The sequence below is a fragment of the Sus scrofa genome, chromosome 13 (assembly GCF_000003025.6).
Source record: "Sus scrofa isolate TJ Tabasco breed Duroc chromosome 13, Sscrofa11.1, whole genome shotgun sequence".
Taxonomy (NCBI): domain Eukaryota; kingdom Metazoa; phylum Chordata; class Mammalia; order Artiodactyla; family Suidae; genus Sus; species Sus scrofa.
In genome coordinates, this window is record NC_010455.5 from 32604540 (window position 1) to 32619134 (window position 14595).

The 14595-nt window shown below is 50.7% G+C and overlaps 1 protein-coding gene across 7 annotated transcripts in view; it reads left to right on the forward strand.

The window, feature by feature from the left end:
• Window positions 1-8177, forward strand: part of RBM5 (RNA binding motif protein 5) — a 32937-nt gene extending 24760 nt beyond the window's left edge. For 5 of the 7 annotated variants that reach the window (XR_002337528.1, XR_002337530.1, XR_002337529.1 and 2 more), the window contains 9 exons: window positions 50-141; window positions 2317-2478; window positions 3175-3324; window positions 3415-3486; window positions 4072-4251; window positions 4544-4618; window positions 6124-6221; window positions 6300-6429; window positions 7557-8177. Coding sequence is in view for 1 of the 7 variants with exons in the window: in XM_005669588.3 (XP_005669645.1) it covers window positions 50-141; window positions 2317-2478; window positions 3175-3324; window positions 3415-3486; window positions 4072-4251; window positions 4544-4618; window positions 6124-6221; window positions 6300-6429; window positions 7557-7682 (1085 nt within the window). In the remaining 6 variants the exon portion in view is untranslated. Of the gene's footprint in view, window positions 1-49; window positions 142-2316; window positions 2479-3174; window positions 3325-3414; window positions 3487-4071; window positions 4252-4543; window positions 4660-6123; window positions 6222-6299; window positions 6430-7556 lie in introns of all 7 variants that reach the window. The other 2 variants (XR_002337527.1, XR_002337531.1) reach the window with 1 other exon arrangement.

A 14595-nucleotide genomic window follows, 5' to 3' on the forward strand; every position in this document is an offset into this window, starting at 1 on the left:
GCCAATTTCTTACCTGCAAATGACTGTGTGCTGGATCTTGTTTTTGCAGCAGTGCCTGACACATCCACTTACCAGTATGATGAATCTTCAGGATATTATTATGATCCAACCACAGGGCTGTATTATGACCCCAACTCACAGGTAATTTAAAATATGTTTTGGGAAGTTCCCATTGTGGTGCGATGGAAACAAATCCTACTAGTATCCATGAGGATGCAGGTTCAATCCCTGTCCTTGCTCAGTAGGTCAGGGATCCAGCGTTGCCGTGAGCTGTGGGTAGGTTGCAGATGAGGCTTGGATCTGGCATTGCTGTGGCTATATGGCTCCGATTGGACCGCTAGCCTGGGACCCTCCATATGCTTCAGGTGTGGCCCTAAAAAGCGAAAAACAAAGCAAATAAAATGTATATTTTGAGGTTTAATGTACATATGGGAAAATGCACAAAACTGACACATGCAGTTTTTTGAATGTTTACTTGTATATGTTTTCATACATTTACCAGCACTGAGATAAGAGCTAGAATAAACATTCCTAGCATGCTGAACGTTCCTCATGTTCTAGCCAGTCAGTACCCTCCCCCTTCAGTAACCACTGTTCTTATTCCTATTACCATAGATTGTTAAGTTAAAATTTATAGATGGTTTAGAGTATTCACTTAAGTGGTGGTTAGTATATTCACAGTGTTGTACAACCATCACCACTATCTCATTCTAGAAATTTTGATCACTCTCCCCCAAAAAACCCAAACCCTGTCCCTCCTCACCCCAGCAACCACTATCTGCTCTCTGGCTCTATGATTTGCCTATTCTGAATAAGACATTTTATATAAATGGAATCAGATAATATGTGACCTTTCATGTCTGGCTTCTTATTAACAACCCTTTATATTCTTGAGAGTAGAAATTAGCAGACCTGTGGCATGATGTTTTATTTGTGGTGCTATATATAACTTTTAAAGAGGAAAAGCAACATTAACACTACATAAACAACTATTTATGATGAGGAGCTGTATATATATAGAGAGAGAATAGTAAAAATAAGTGCTTTTGACAGGAACTTGGCACTGAGAGCTTGTGGTTTCTGAGAGAGTCCGGTGTGAAGCTATGTGGAGCCTACCTAGCAGGCCAAGCCTCTACATGCTTTACTGCTCTCGTTGGTGAAGTCTGGCCATTTCCTAGGCGGTTCTCCTTGGTGGCCACAGAAGTTGTGGCTCCTGTGTCTGATCCACATCACCTTCCCTGGAAGAGATACAATGTTGGCGGTCTCTCCTGGGTTCCTATTGATCAGGTATAATGAGTGAGTGGACATTAGAGAGGAAAGGAGAGGTAGCTACTATCTATTCTCTGTTGTAGTTCTCTCTACACATTTCAGATCAGGCTCCTTCACCCTGTTACCTCCTTCCAGGCTCCCAAGCTAGCATTTTACCACCTATGTGTGGTTGCCTAGGTGTGCACAGGCAGGGTTCTGCATGATTGAACCCAAAAATGAAATGTTAACTGCTTGTCATGGAGGACATGTGAGAAAAAGCTCCTAAACCCTGTTCTGGCCACCTGGTTTGTATAAATGGTCTATCTATGGAAAAGAGACCCACTGCTCTTTGGGTTCCCTCTAGGCCCAGGAATTAAATTAATGGGAACTGGACTCTTGAAAAGAAACCGCATTCTGCTTTTGCCCCAGAAGTTTCACACCTCTTCGCTGATTGGTTCATCATCCTTACTACACCAAAGTGTACAAGCACGTCCTTCTCTCTGCAAGGAAATATTACTGGTGCACATGTTTTATGTCTTTATGTTTCACTTTTTGACAAAACACCTTTTTTTTTGGCCATGCCCATGGCATGTGGAAATTCCTTGGCCAGGAATACCTGTGCCACAGCTATAACCAGAGACACAGCAGTGACAACACTGGATCCTTAACCCACTGAGCCATGAGGGAACTCCCCGAACAACTTTGATGTGCTTTTTTTTGTTTTTTTAATAACTTTGCTGCAGCTGTGGCAATGCTGGGTCGTCTTAACTCACTGCACTGGGCCAGGGGTCAAACCCTTGCCTCTGCAGCAACCTGAGCCATTTCATCAGGTTCTTGACCCGTTGTACCACAGCAGGAACTCCTTGATGTGCCTTTTTGACAAAATACTTCTTTAAGTTAATGGTTCTACATAACAGAAAGTCTGCATTAATTGTGTTTTATTTCAGTGTGTGACTGGGTCACCTTGCCGTACAGTAGAAAATTGACAGAATGCTGTAAACCAGCTATAGTGGGAAAAAAATAAAAATCATTAAATAAAAAGAAATAAATAATGTGTTTTATTTCTAGTACTACTACAATTCCTTAACTCAGCAGTACCTGTACTGGGATGGAGAAAAGGAGACCTATGTGCCGGCCGCGGAGTCTAACTCCCACCAGCAGACGGGCCTCCCTCCTGCGAAAGAGGGGAAGGAAAAGAAAGAGAAACCCAAGAGCAAAACAGCCCAGCAGGTGGGAACATGACCCAACCAGCAGACTCATATTACTCTCTGGGGTATTGGGCTTAATTTGAGGAGGGGAGGGTTGGGGAGTAGGCTGTGACATTTATATCAGCTTTATTTGGATTCTTTTGTGTCAAGTTTGTAGAGCATTTTGCAGTTTTTTTAGTGTAGTTGTGTGTGTGTTGTCTGTCAGTTGCCTTTGTACTTAGTGGAGGGAACTCCTGAAAGCTCACAGACTTTTGAGCAGTATTCATTAAAGACTTTGGTTAGGAGTTCCCGTCATGGTGCAGTGGTTAATAAATCCGACTAGGAACCATGAGGTGGCGGGTTCAATCCCTGGCCTTGCTCAGTGGGTTGAGGATCCAGTGTTGCTGTGAGCTGTGGTGCAGGTTGCAGACGCAGCTTGGATCCCGAGTTGCTGTGGCTCTGATGTAGGCCGGTGGCTATGGCTCCGATTGGACCCCTACCCTGGGAACCTCCATATGCCGTGGGAGTGGCCCTAGAAAAGGCAAAAAGACAAAAAAGAAAAAAAAGACTTTGGTTGTATGCATTAGCACCTCATATAGATAAGGGCAAATGGGGTTTTGTTACAGACTGTGTGGTTGAGATAAGACCCTTAATGGTTTATTGTCATGGCATAGGAGACTAAGTGTTGTCCAAGTTCCTCCACTTAAGTGTTCTTTTCATGATTATTGTTTGACTTTAGATTGCCAAAGACATGGAACGCTGGGCTAAGAGTTTAAACAAGCAGAAAGAAAATTTTAAAAACAGCTTTCAACCTGTCAATTCCTTGAGGGAAGAAGAAAGGAGAGAATCTGCTGCAGCAGATGCTGGGTTTGCTCTCTTTGAGAAGAAGGTAACAGTATAGGAATAGCCATCCTTCGTCAGGGGAACTTAGGTAAATTAGGTGAAACTTCAGGTTTACGACTTGTTCTTTGTTTCCTAGGGAGCCTTAGCAGAAAGGCAGCAGCTCATCCCTGAATTGGTGCGAAATGGAGACGAGGAAAATCCCCTCAAAGTAAGGAAGTACCACCAGTGTGTAAAGGCCATATCTGTGCTTTGTGTCTCACTTTTGAAACTCAGCTACATCTTGGCTAATGTGATTCCTACTTAAAATGGGATGTGGTCACTGCCAGTGGGTATTTGGAACAGCTTCTACACATAGTATCCATGTTCAAGGCTTTGTTTTCTCTGCATGGGAGCAGGTGAGATGGAGCAGAGAATGAAGCCTGAATTCCTGAGCTCAGTTAATTGAGTTTTATTGCGTTTGTAAATAGAGAGTTTTAACGGTCTGGAGAGAGAAAATTAAGACAAGAAAAAAACGTATTTTACTTGGTAGACACTAATTGAGTGGGCCATTACTGTGATCATTGTATTTGGGATTTTCAGACATGGTCAGTAGTTTGCAAACAGCCATCCAGAAACTCTTCTTATGCCCCAAGAGGGTTGGTGCCGGGAGGCTGTGGGGCCCAGCACTAGAGGACCTGACCGCTTCACACAAGTGGTGAAGTGGGGTTTTCTCACAGCTTGGATTAGGCGTTACTTTTAGCCATTGCTATCTTTCAGTTGTGCTTCCAATGACCCACCCTCCTTTTGTCCCTAGAGGGGTCTGGTTGCTGCTTATAGTGGTGACAGTGACAATGAAGAGGAGCTAGTGGAGAGACTTGAGAGTGAGGAAGAAAAGCTGGCCGACTGGAAGAAGATGGCCTGCTTGCTCTGCCGGCGCCAGTTCCCAAACAAAGACGCCCTGGTCAGGCACCAGCAGCTCTCAGACCTACACAAGGTGACCATGCTTCTCTGACCTGATCTGAGGCAGGGTGGGGAGGCAGCAGGTACCCCGACAGTAGGGAAGGTTCAGTAAATACCTCTTGAGTAATTGCCTTTTAGAAGGCTACTCCTGATTATAGTGTCTCAGATTTTAAAGTGGAAAGGAGCATGGCAGCTCCATATACACCAGGCTCTGGCTTTCATACTGTAGTATAGTGAATTGGAGAATACAGTAGATACTGATAATGTTGTGATATTTCAAATTGGGATGGTCTGAATTCTTTTTGTCTGTCAAATCTCTCATATAGCAAAACATGGACATCTACCGACGATCCAGATTGAGTGAGCAGGAGCTGGAAGCCTTGGAGCTGAGGGAGAGAGAGGTGAATGGGGGTCATTGTGCCGCTAGAAAGAGTGTCTTGGGGTAACTGCCTTTGGCTTTTATTTGTAGCACTTGTTCCAGGTCCCAGGGGCAGGGTGGGGATTTGTCAAACACTTGTCACCTGACCATTGTGGCTCATGTAGACTGGACTCAGGCAGTGTATGCTTAGTGAGCCCTACACTGTCTCTCTATGAGGGTGTTCAGGACTGCTCACAAGTCCTGAGTGCCAGATACTTGCTGGTGAAGTACGCTAGATTTTAGTAAGGAGAAAGTGAGCTGGCTTGGCCTGGCCAGGGAAGCCTTCATGGGCAATGAGGGCAGCTTCAAATGATGCTGAGAACAGCAGGACTGCAGGTAATGAGGGAGGAAGCAGTGGGCAGGAGAGCCTGTGAGGCCAGTAATGGGCAGTCATTTGCTAGTTGATAAGGCAGGTTGAGAGCCAGCTGGGCAGGGTGGCATTTTTTGTTTGTTTGTTTGTTATTTATTTTGTCTTTTTAGGGCTGCACCCGCGCAGCATAGGGAGGTTCCCAGGCTAGGGGTCTAATCGGAGCTGCAGCTGCCAGCCACAGCCACAGCCATGCCAAATCTGAGCTGAGTCTGTGACCTACACCACAGCTCACAGCAACACCGGATCCTTAGCCCACTGAGCAAGGCCAGAGATAAACCCACAACCTCATGGTTCCTAGTCAGATTCATTTCCCTTGCGCCACACTGGGAACTCCTGGGCAGGGTTTTAAATATAAATAGAGGCCTGTATGTTAGAAATGAACAAGTGAGCAAGTTACTCGAAATTTCTCAAGATAATTCTGAGGAATCTATAGTTAGGGCTTTTGTTTTCCTGGTTTTTTTGTTTGTTCGTGTTTCTCCCATTGTTTATGGTGCCAGCTCCCCAGAGACTAGAAGGTCTCTAGAAGCCTCCTTGGCTCTGTCTGCTCTTGGAGGTGGGCCTGTCCCAATGCTGAGGGGGAACAGCAGCTCTGCCCGCCTCTCCCTCTAAGATGTTGGCAGGCTCTGCCCATGCCCAGCAAGCTGGTTGAAGAGCTTGACAAGAGGTGACTCATTGGAGTTGTCTTGTAGTGTAGCAGGTTAAGGATCTGATGTTGCCATTCCCGTGGCTTAGGTTACTGCTGTGGTGTGGGTTTGATTTCCTGGCCTGGAAACATCTACAGGCCACTGGTGCAGCCAAAAAAAAGAAAAGAAGGTACTCATCAAATAAAACCACTTGCTTGTTGGGAACTCAGTTCTGCCCCAGGTTCCACACATAATTCATCTCTACAAACCTGCTGTTTTGGATATGACCAAGTCTAGTGAGGGAGGCAGAGCATGTGGTATTTCAGACCACTCTAAAAGGCCAAGCTCCAATGGAAAAAATAAAAATCATTTTAAAAATAAATAAAAATAAAAGGCCAAGCTCCAGATGAAGAAAGCACTTGAAATGGTAATCTTGAAGTGTGGGTGCCTGAGACTACCCACAGATTGTCTAGCAGTATTTGTTTTCCCACTTAGATGAAATACCGGGATCGAGCTGCAGAAAGACGAGAGAAGTATGGCATCCCAGAACCTCCAGAACCCAAGCGCAAGAAGCAGTTTGATGCTGGCACTGTGTATGTGTTGTGCACATTTTCCACTTTGTGAGCCACAGCTCTGGCTGTTTTAAGTAACTGTGTGTTTGCCACTGGCAGGAATTACGAGCAGCCCACCAAAGATGGCATTGACCACAGTAACATTGGCAACAAGATGCTGCAGGCCATGGGTTGGAGGGAAGGCTCGGGTTTGGGAAGAAAGTGTCAAGGCATCACAGCCCCCATTGAGGTAAGCAGTGGGATTAGGCTTCATTGGCTTGCAGGCTTACCCCAAAGATGAGATGAGGAAGATGAGCCCTCTCCCTGCAGCTCTCCCATGTTTTACCCTCCTTTTTAGATGTCAGTTGGGAGTTCCCACTGTGGCACAATGGGATCGGCGGCATCTTAGGAGTGCCGGGACACAGGTTCGATCCCTGGCCTGGCACAGTGGGCTAGGGATCCTGGCCTGGGAACTCCATATGCCGCGGGACAGCCAAAAAAGAAAAAACACTACAGTAGAAGAGAAATATTAATTTTTTTTTTTTTTTTTGTCTTTTGTTGTTGTTGTTGTTGTTGCTATTTCTTGGGCCGCTCCCACGGCATATGGAGGTTCCCAGGCCAGGGGTTGAATCGGAGCTGTAGCCACCGGCCTACGCCAGAGCCACAGCAACGAATTTTTTTTTTTTTTTTTAAAGATGTCAGTTGGGAGGGTTGGGTGTGGTCCCTGCTTGATTTAAAACCTTTTTCTAAGGACTCTGTATTTCTGTGTCCTTAACACCAACTCAGACCCATGTAACTTAGATTGGATTTTTAGAAAGGTGATGTGCTTTAATCTTTCTTTCTAAGTGATTTTGGTTACATATACAACAAATATAATTTAGTAGGGTTTTCATCCGTGATAAGAAATCCTTACTCCACCAGAGCTCAGGCCTGCAACCACTGGCCTTCTAGACATGAGCACCACCAGTGATTTTTCCCTCTCTGACCTGGTAGCCTAGCATAGGTTATACTTTCACCATTGGTTTGTGCACATGAACTCTGCTGGCTTAGAGCTGTCCTGCTGCAGTCTGTGCCCAAGATTACCAGGCCTTCCCTGGGCTTCAGTGCTTTGGAGCCCTTATAAGGCACAGTGCCTGCTGAGCAGGCATGGGGCTGGGAGAGTGTGGTTCTAGCTACCTGTCTCCCTTACGCATTTGATCCCTTCAGTCCTTAAACCTGCTCCAGGTCTCCAGTGCAGAAAGCCATATCTTCAACTTTAACTTCCTTCCTTGTCTCCCAGTGGGTGTTCATGCTCAGTAGGGAGTGGGCTGGATGAGGGGAGTGAAAGCAGTCTACACCCTACCCCACCGCTGCTGACAGCAGTTTTATTTTCCCCAGGCTCAAGTCCGGCTAAAAGGAGCTGGCCTAGGAGCCAAAGGCAGCGCATATGGACTCACTGGTGCAGATTCCTACAAAGATGCTGTACGGAAGGCCATGTTTGCCCGGTTCACTGAGATGGAGTGAGACTCAGAGGGGTGACAAAGAGCACGGAGTGCTCCAGCTCCTAAATTCACTCTGACCACCTTTCTCTTTAAGGGCATGCCTCATGCTGTTAATAGTTTTTAGGGTGAACCACTTCATTCTGAAAGGTTCTCCCACTTAAAGGAGTTCCCCTTGTATGAGTTATCTGGTGAATGGACTGCCTTCCTGCCAGAGGGCTTTTGAGCTGGCCAAGGGGACAGTGGGTCTTTTATACTTCTGTGTATATAGTGTAATGTAGTGTGTTTTACATGTGTAGCCTATGTTATGATCCAGCACCCCCTTGCATTCCTAGGGGTTGTTGAGATGCCCTAGGTGGTATGTAACACCAAAGCCGCCTCTGTCATTCGTTGTGCTGTCTTTTCTTGGCAAAAGCCTTGTGTATATTTGTACATTACACATTTGTACAGAATTTTGGAAGATTTTCAGTCTAGTTGCCAAATCTGGCTCCTTTACAAAAGAAATACCTTGGAAAATGAGTATCTGTGTGTCCTTATTCTTGGGTGACCAGGTGGGCATAGCATGTCAGAGCCAGTCAAGCCTGGTGTAAGAACTCTTCATTAGCCACTCAGTCATAACCGAGCCAGCTTTTCCATGTCCACTTTCTAAAGGCTGTAGTGAGTGTGAGCACTTGGGCCTCTCCACTTCCCACAGACTATATTGCATACACGCGGGGGTAGGCATGTTACTGCTGTGTGGGCAGGAACCTCCCTGCTTTTGGCCATGATATAGGTGATCCCCCTGCTGAGATGGAGGGGCTGAGAGGCCATCTCTGTCCCCCAAAGCACTCTTCTCTGCTGTCATCTCAGCTGCCAGGGAGGTGGTCAAGGACATTGCACGGTTTTCCATTCTGAGTGGTGTCACCCCGTCCTTACCATCATTTTGGCCAGCAAGACCATACTTGACAAGGTCAGGAAGAGTGCCTGAGTCTGAGGCTGCTCCCGAGATCATACGTCGTGATGGGGTACCCATGCCGCCAATCTGGCTGAACTGAGTGCTTGGGCTCCCTGTTTGGCATGTAGTCAGGGAGGGGGAGCTTATTCTTAAAGCTCGAAGCCTATGACTTTTGTGGATGGTCATGTTTTTCAATTTTCAGGCAGGGCTGGCCCTTATAAAATCAGGATACAAAATGCTCAGGAGCTTTCAGGGCCCAGGCCCTCACCTCAGCTTCCTAGGGAGTGTCTTGGAGAGACTAAGCCTAGCTTTGCTGGAGAGATGTCAAGGCAAATACAGAAGCCCCAGGCCTGGGCTCCTGTGGGCTAAGTTTTGGGAACCAAGTGAGGATCCAACAGACTCGCACATCTCCTGGCGTCAGCCACACCTGTAGCCCTTGCAAGCAGTTTAATTAGACACATCTGACAGCCACCCTGGACGTCTGTTCCAGGTGAGGCCACTCTTGAGGTTTGGGAAACTCTTAATTGCACATGCTGAGCTCATCAAAGGCTGAGTGAGTGTAAGGTTCTTTCCTGGGGAAGCCACAGCTGAGCCCTGGCAGCAGCGCTAGACCTCTGTCAGCCACCTTGATCCTCGAATTGACTTCCCCACACCAGTAAGGGCACTTGAATCAGTCCCAGCCTGCTTGAGGCTGATAGTCACCTGCTTGAGGTTCCCATGAAAATGGCTCTGGATCTGCAGAGCATCTGCTGTCTGCACTGATACAGGCTTTAACATCGAATTACTCTCCATCCTCTGATCAGCCCCTCAGAGAAACTGGAGGCCCCCTCTCCCTTTTTCAGCCTGTTCCACAGCTATATCTAACACAAGCATACCTAGCCAGGTGACTGCATCTGAATTCATGGCCCAGTTTCTTAAGATTTGACAGGCTGTACCTTCAACTCAGATCTCTCATGCAAGACTATATTTGGGAGCTCCTGCTAGCGCTGCATGACTCATCCCCTGAGGACCTGAGGCCCAAGAGTCCAGGTATCGCCTACTGGCACGTTAGGATCTGCTTCAGCCCCAAGCCCAGGGAATGAGTGTGCTGTGTCCTACCATGCCACAGGGCCACTGTTCCAGTAATGCCTGATGCAGGTGCTGCAAGAGCAGTGCAAAGTTCCCAATCAGGGAAACCAAAATTCTGAATTTGGAAGGGTCTCTTGCTAACCTAGAGGGAGCCTCCAGGGATCCCAAATCCAGGCTGCCCTTGGCTGGAACAGCTGCTGCAATGTGCTGGGCTTTGAGGGCAGTCCAGGAGCAGCTGTCATGGCTGTGCATCAAAAGAATTTCAAAGCCCAGATGAACATCCAGGGCTGAGCTAAGCTCCCCAGGCATGCACAGTCTGGCTGGAGGTCTCAAGGGCACCTGGAGTCCAGCCATCAGCCACCCTAATTCCCCAAGGATGAATGCTCTCCGGGACAGGTGGGATTGGGGAAGGAGTACATGGTGGGGGAGTGGGGGAGGTGCCTTGGAGACTGGACTTTGGAGAGGGGGCTGTGCTGCTGGTGGCCACCAGGTGGCAGCACTCTATCATTTATAGGCTGGGCTGGTTTGGGTGCTGGTAGTAGGATGTCTCCCCAAGTCTGGGGTGTGGGAGGATGCTAGGGCCTCTTCCAGGTCTGAGATTCAAAGAGACCTGGCTAGAACTCCAAGCCTGGTGCTCTGTGTGGAACGGGACAGGAAACAAGTCTGTGAGCCCTGCAGTTTCTTGACAGCTCCCCTTCTTCCCACTGGCTGGAAGGGGAAGTTGTTGCCCAGCTGTGGGGAAAAGTCAGGATGGCCCTGCACATAGTAAGTGCTTCAGTCTCTTAGCAATTCTTCCCAACCTAGGTAAATAATTTCTGTGGTTGATAAAATGCACCTCTGCCTCACACTCCCTTCACCATCTGCCTGACTATTGGCTCACAAAAATATTCCCTTGGCAGAGCCCACATTGGATCCAGAGCCTCTGTCTCTATAGCCAGAGGAAGTTGGGGCTGAGCTCACCCAGGGCTCTCAGGAGGAGGCAGGGAATGTCCACATGCCCTCACCCAACCTCCCAAAAGGTGAAGGGGAACTTTCCAGCAGGAGACACAACCAGGGGCAAAGCCCTTGCATCTGCTTAGTCTCTGAACTACCTTTAGTCCCTGAATCACTTTCACCTAGTATAAAGAGGAAACAGGCTCAAAGCAGAGCAGTTGCTGGGGGTTACCAGGCTGGAAGGTGCTGACCCTAGGTCCTAACCCAGGTACCCTGCCCAACTGACACCTGGACCAAAGGGACTCAGTGGAGGTGGGTCCTTAGCTGCAGGCACAGGATCAGGCTCTGGTTTGGGCAGCTCTGGCTGATGGGTTGGGGGTGGAGCAGCCAGCTGGGCCTTGGGATACCACAGCCCTCCCCCTTCCCCAGCCCCCCACTGCCCTGGGGAGAGAGAACACTGACAGGGAGAGGCAGGATAAAAGACAACTGCAGACAAAGCAAGGCCCGGAAGATGCGGGGAAGAAGATCCAGAAAGGTCTGCCATGGCAAGATAAGGCAGGGCAGGGATGGCAGGGATGGCAGGGTCTTGGGGAATAGGTTCTGCTTCAGCCCCTGGCTGCTTGAGAGATAAGACAGCCAAGCAGCAGTGGGTGAATTTTGCACACTGAATGGGGAGGCGAGGCCCAGACAGGACTGCCAGGCACCCCTTGCCAGCTTTCCAGACAGACTGAGCAGTACCCCCACCTGCTCCTGCCCTGAGTCTGGTGCACCCAGGTCAGGCTCCCAGCTCCAGGCAGGCACCACCACCCCTTCTGCTGGACAGAAGCTATTTGAGAATGATTCATGAATGCCGTTAAAGGTCCCCCCCTCTGTCCCCTTGCTTGGGTAGGAATGGCGGGGTGGGTAGTGGGAGGAGTGCAAATTTGGCAGTCCTGGCCTGCTCCCATAGGGTGGGGTTAAACACAGCCAAGTGCCCCAGGACACTGGCTCCAGATCTGCAGGCTGGAGCAAGGCAAGGCTGGGCCCAAAGCTTGGGGGATACCCAGGCGGGGGCTGCTGCTTCTTTCTCCCCATGTCCTAGTCTGTACTCACAAGCATGCGAGAGTGTGCCTGCACATGCACGCACAGGCCTGAATAGTCTTCCAGTGGCAGAAACTTCTCTGGCACCCTCAACTCTGTGTGTGTGTGTGTGTGTGTGTGTGTGTGTGTGTGTGTGTGTGTGTGTGTGTGTGTGTTGGGGGATAGGACATGCAGATGCCTGCAGACCCCAACCTCCCCCAACCCCACCCATGCGTGAAGCACACAAGTTCACACATACCTCTTTCCAACCAACTGCACATGGGCAGGCCAGGTCCAGTCCTGAAAGCTCGCCCCTGCACACACTTAGAGCCTGTTCTGGCCCAAGGGCGCGGGAATCAGACTCTTGCTACCCCCTAAAGGAAGGAAGACTGGTCTGGCAGCCCCACTGGAAGCTGGGAAGAAGGAGGGAGACCCTAGGCCACAGTGGAGCAGGGCTCAGCTGGCAGAACAGAGGCACACCCTGTGCTCGCACGCAGTCACTCTGCAGCTTCCCCCTTCCAAAGTAGGTGGATCTTAGGGGTTTCCACCTTAAACGGGCTCCTAAGCTTAATGGGGGCAGGGAGAGGGGAGGCTGAGGAAAGGGACACATTGCTCCTGAAACATTGGCTCAGAGCTCATAATCTCCCCTTCTGTTACCACACTAGACGAGGAACAGCAGCAGCCTTCTCAAACAGACTGGTAAACTGAGGCTCAGAGGTGGGCAGCTACTGCACACTTGACTGATAGGGGTCATTCACAGCTCATGGTACCCAAGGCTCCTATCCCTGCCCCTAATCATCTCCGTGGGTTGGTGTCCTTTGTCACCCAAGATTGGCTTCTCCCCTCAGACTGGGAGACCCTAGGATCACCCCCTCAGCAAGCAGTCCCCAGAATCAGCTGGGTTCTGCCTCCTCCCTCAGACTGGAATCTCCTAGGCCTGGGCACCCCAGCATGGGTTTGGCTGGGCCTCTCCTCTCAGACTAGGACGGAGCCCCAGCCTGAGCCCCTGAGGCTCTACCAGGCTCAGACGCAAAAACGTGAGCAGCAACCACACACTGCTGTCCTCCCCCCTCTCAGATTTTTCTGGTTCTTATTAATGTAAATGAAATCTGCTCAGCGTCCTTAATGGAAAGCGTTCCTGGAATTTGTGCAAACGTGGTGGGGGCGGGGGGCAACCTGAGATTAACTCTTGTGCAGCCAGACAGACATTCCTCAGGCTGCACAGTGACCCTCAGGTTTCAGGCTGGGTTGGGGCTTGGTGGAACGAGGACTCAGCCCCTGCCAGAATCTTGTCCAGGAACATCAAGGGCAGCAGAGCACCATGTATATTCTACCCTTTGTCCTGAGACCAGCGGGGCAGTCCAGAGGTTTCTCAGAGCCTGAGGAAGATGGCCTTGACAGGAAATGGGGAGCCCTCGAGGGAGGGGCCCAGCCAAAGCCCACAGGGGTAAGGGAGCTGAGGAGGGTGGCAACTGCTGGTCCGGCTGCCCATCCTGTCCTCATCCGGCTCTGTCCTGGGTTGGAGGGGGACCCAGGCAGCAGAACCTCTGCACCCTGCAGGGAGAAGACCCCTCCTCTGTGGCGCCCCCACTTCCTCCTCCGCCAACCTTACTCCTGTGATAGATCTGCCAGGACAATTATCTTCCTAACTGTGGGGGCAGAGAGAGAAGCTGGAGACCCCAGAGTGGGTGCCCAGGGACGATTGGCTGTGAGGGTAGGGGGCAGAGAAGCCCTGGCCTGGAGCCCACACCTGGCCCTGCCTGGCTCCCTCCGCAAAATCTGGATGCTTGTTCTGGCACAGCCTTCCCCGCCCAGCCCCCGCCCAGCGCGCCCGCCGCTGGCCCCAGTAGATCCCTGTTTTACTGCCTTTCGTAGCCAGGACGGGGATGTCTGCTTCATTGGCGGGGGTAGGGGAAGAGTCTAAGATTTCAATTTCTCCCAGGTGTGGCTCAGTCTGGAGGATGCCTTGGGGAGGCTGGCTGAGGGGCCAGCACCTGGGGGGAGGGCAGTGCAGAGAGGGGGAGGGGCTCAGGAAGGGGAGGAGGCTGCAGAGGGGGTCTCCAAGAGGGAAAGGGGGCTTGACGGGGTGGGTTGGAGGGGCAGGGGACTCAAAGTGGGACTGACTTCAATGGGGGACAATAGGCTGACAGTCCTCCCTCTCACCCACACCTGTCAGGCAGGCTGGGGGAGGGGGACTGACCCACTTAGCTGCCTCCCCTCTCAGGCTTCCACTAATGAGCGCTCAGGGCTTTGGGAGGCAGCCTTCTTCCCCCACCCCAGGCTGTGCCTGAGGCTGTCCCTTCCCCCCAGCCCCTCATTATCTACTGGGGTGCTTATTGGCTCTGGCTGCCCCCCTGATCTGCAGCTATGCCTGCCTGTGTCAGTGAGGAGGCTCTGGGCCCCCAAATGTGCCCTCTCTGCACCAGCTCCCCTACACCCCCAGGGCTGGGAGACAAAGGCTCCGGCTCCCTGCTGTGCAGCTGGGCTCTGAGCAGAGGGCTTTGATTCCACCTATGGGCCCCAGCAGCATGCCAATGAGGGAGGCTCGGGAGACCTGGAGCAGAGGAGCTGGCAGGACCCCTGGGAGAGGGGGTCCGCTCTGCTCACCAGAGGACTTTCCGGCAGCTGTGGTCAGCCGTGCTTGACCAGGGGAGGGGACCCACGGTGGGTGAGGTGGGGGCGGCTCCCAAATGTGTGAAGGATGGAGAGTAGGGAGTGCCACTGGGGGGCGCAGTTCTGGGAGGAAGGTGTGGGGTTAGGAGAGCCAATGGGGAGGTGGGGAGAAGTTTACATGGGCCAGGATCCTTATGGACAGTGTCCTGGGGGATCACGGCTCTGGAAGGACGATGCCCATAGGAGCGTGAACAGGGAGGTTGTGCTGCGGGAAGGGCAGCACAGTTCTGGGAGGATTGTCTAGGGAGCACGAGAGTGAGTGTGGTCTGGG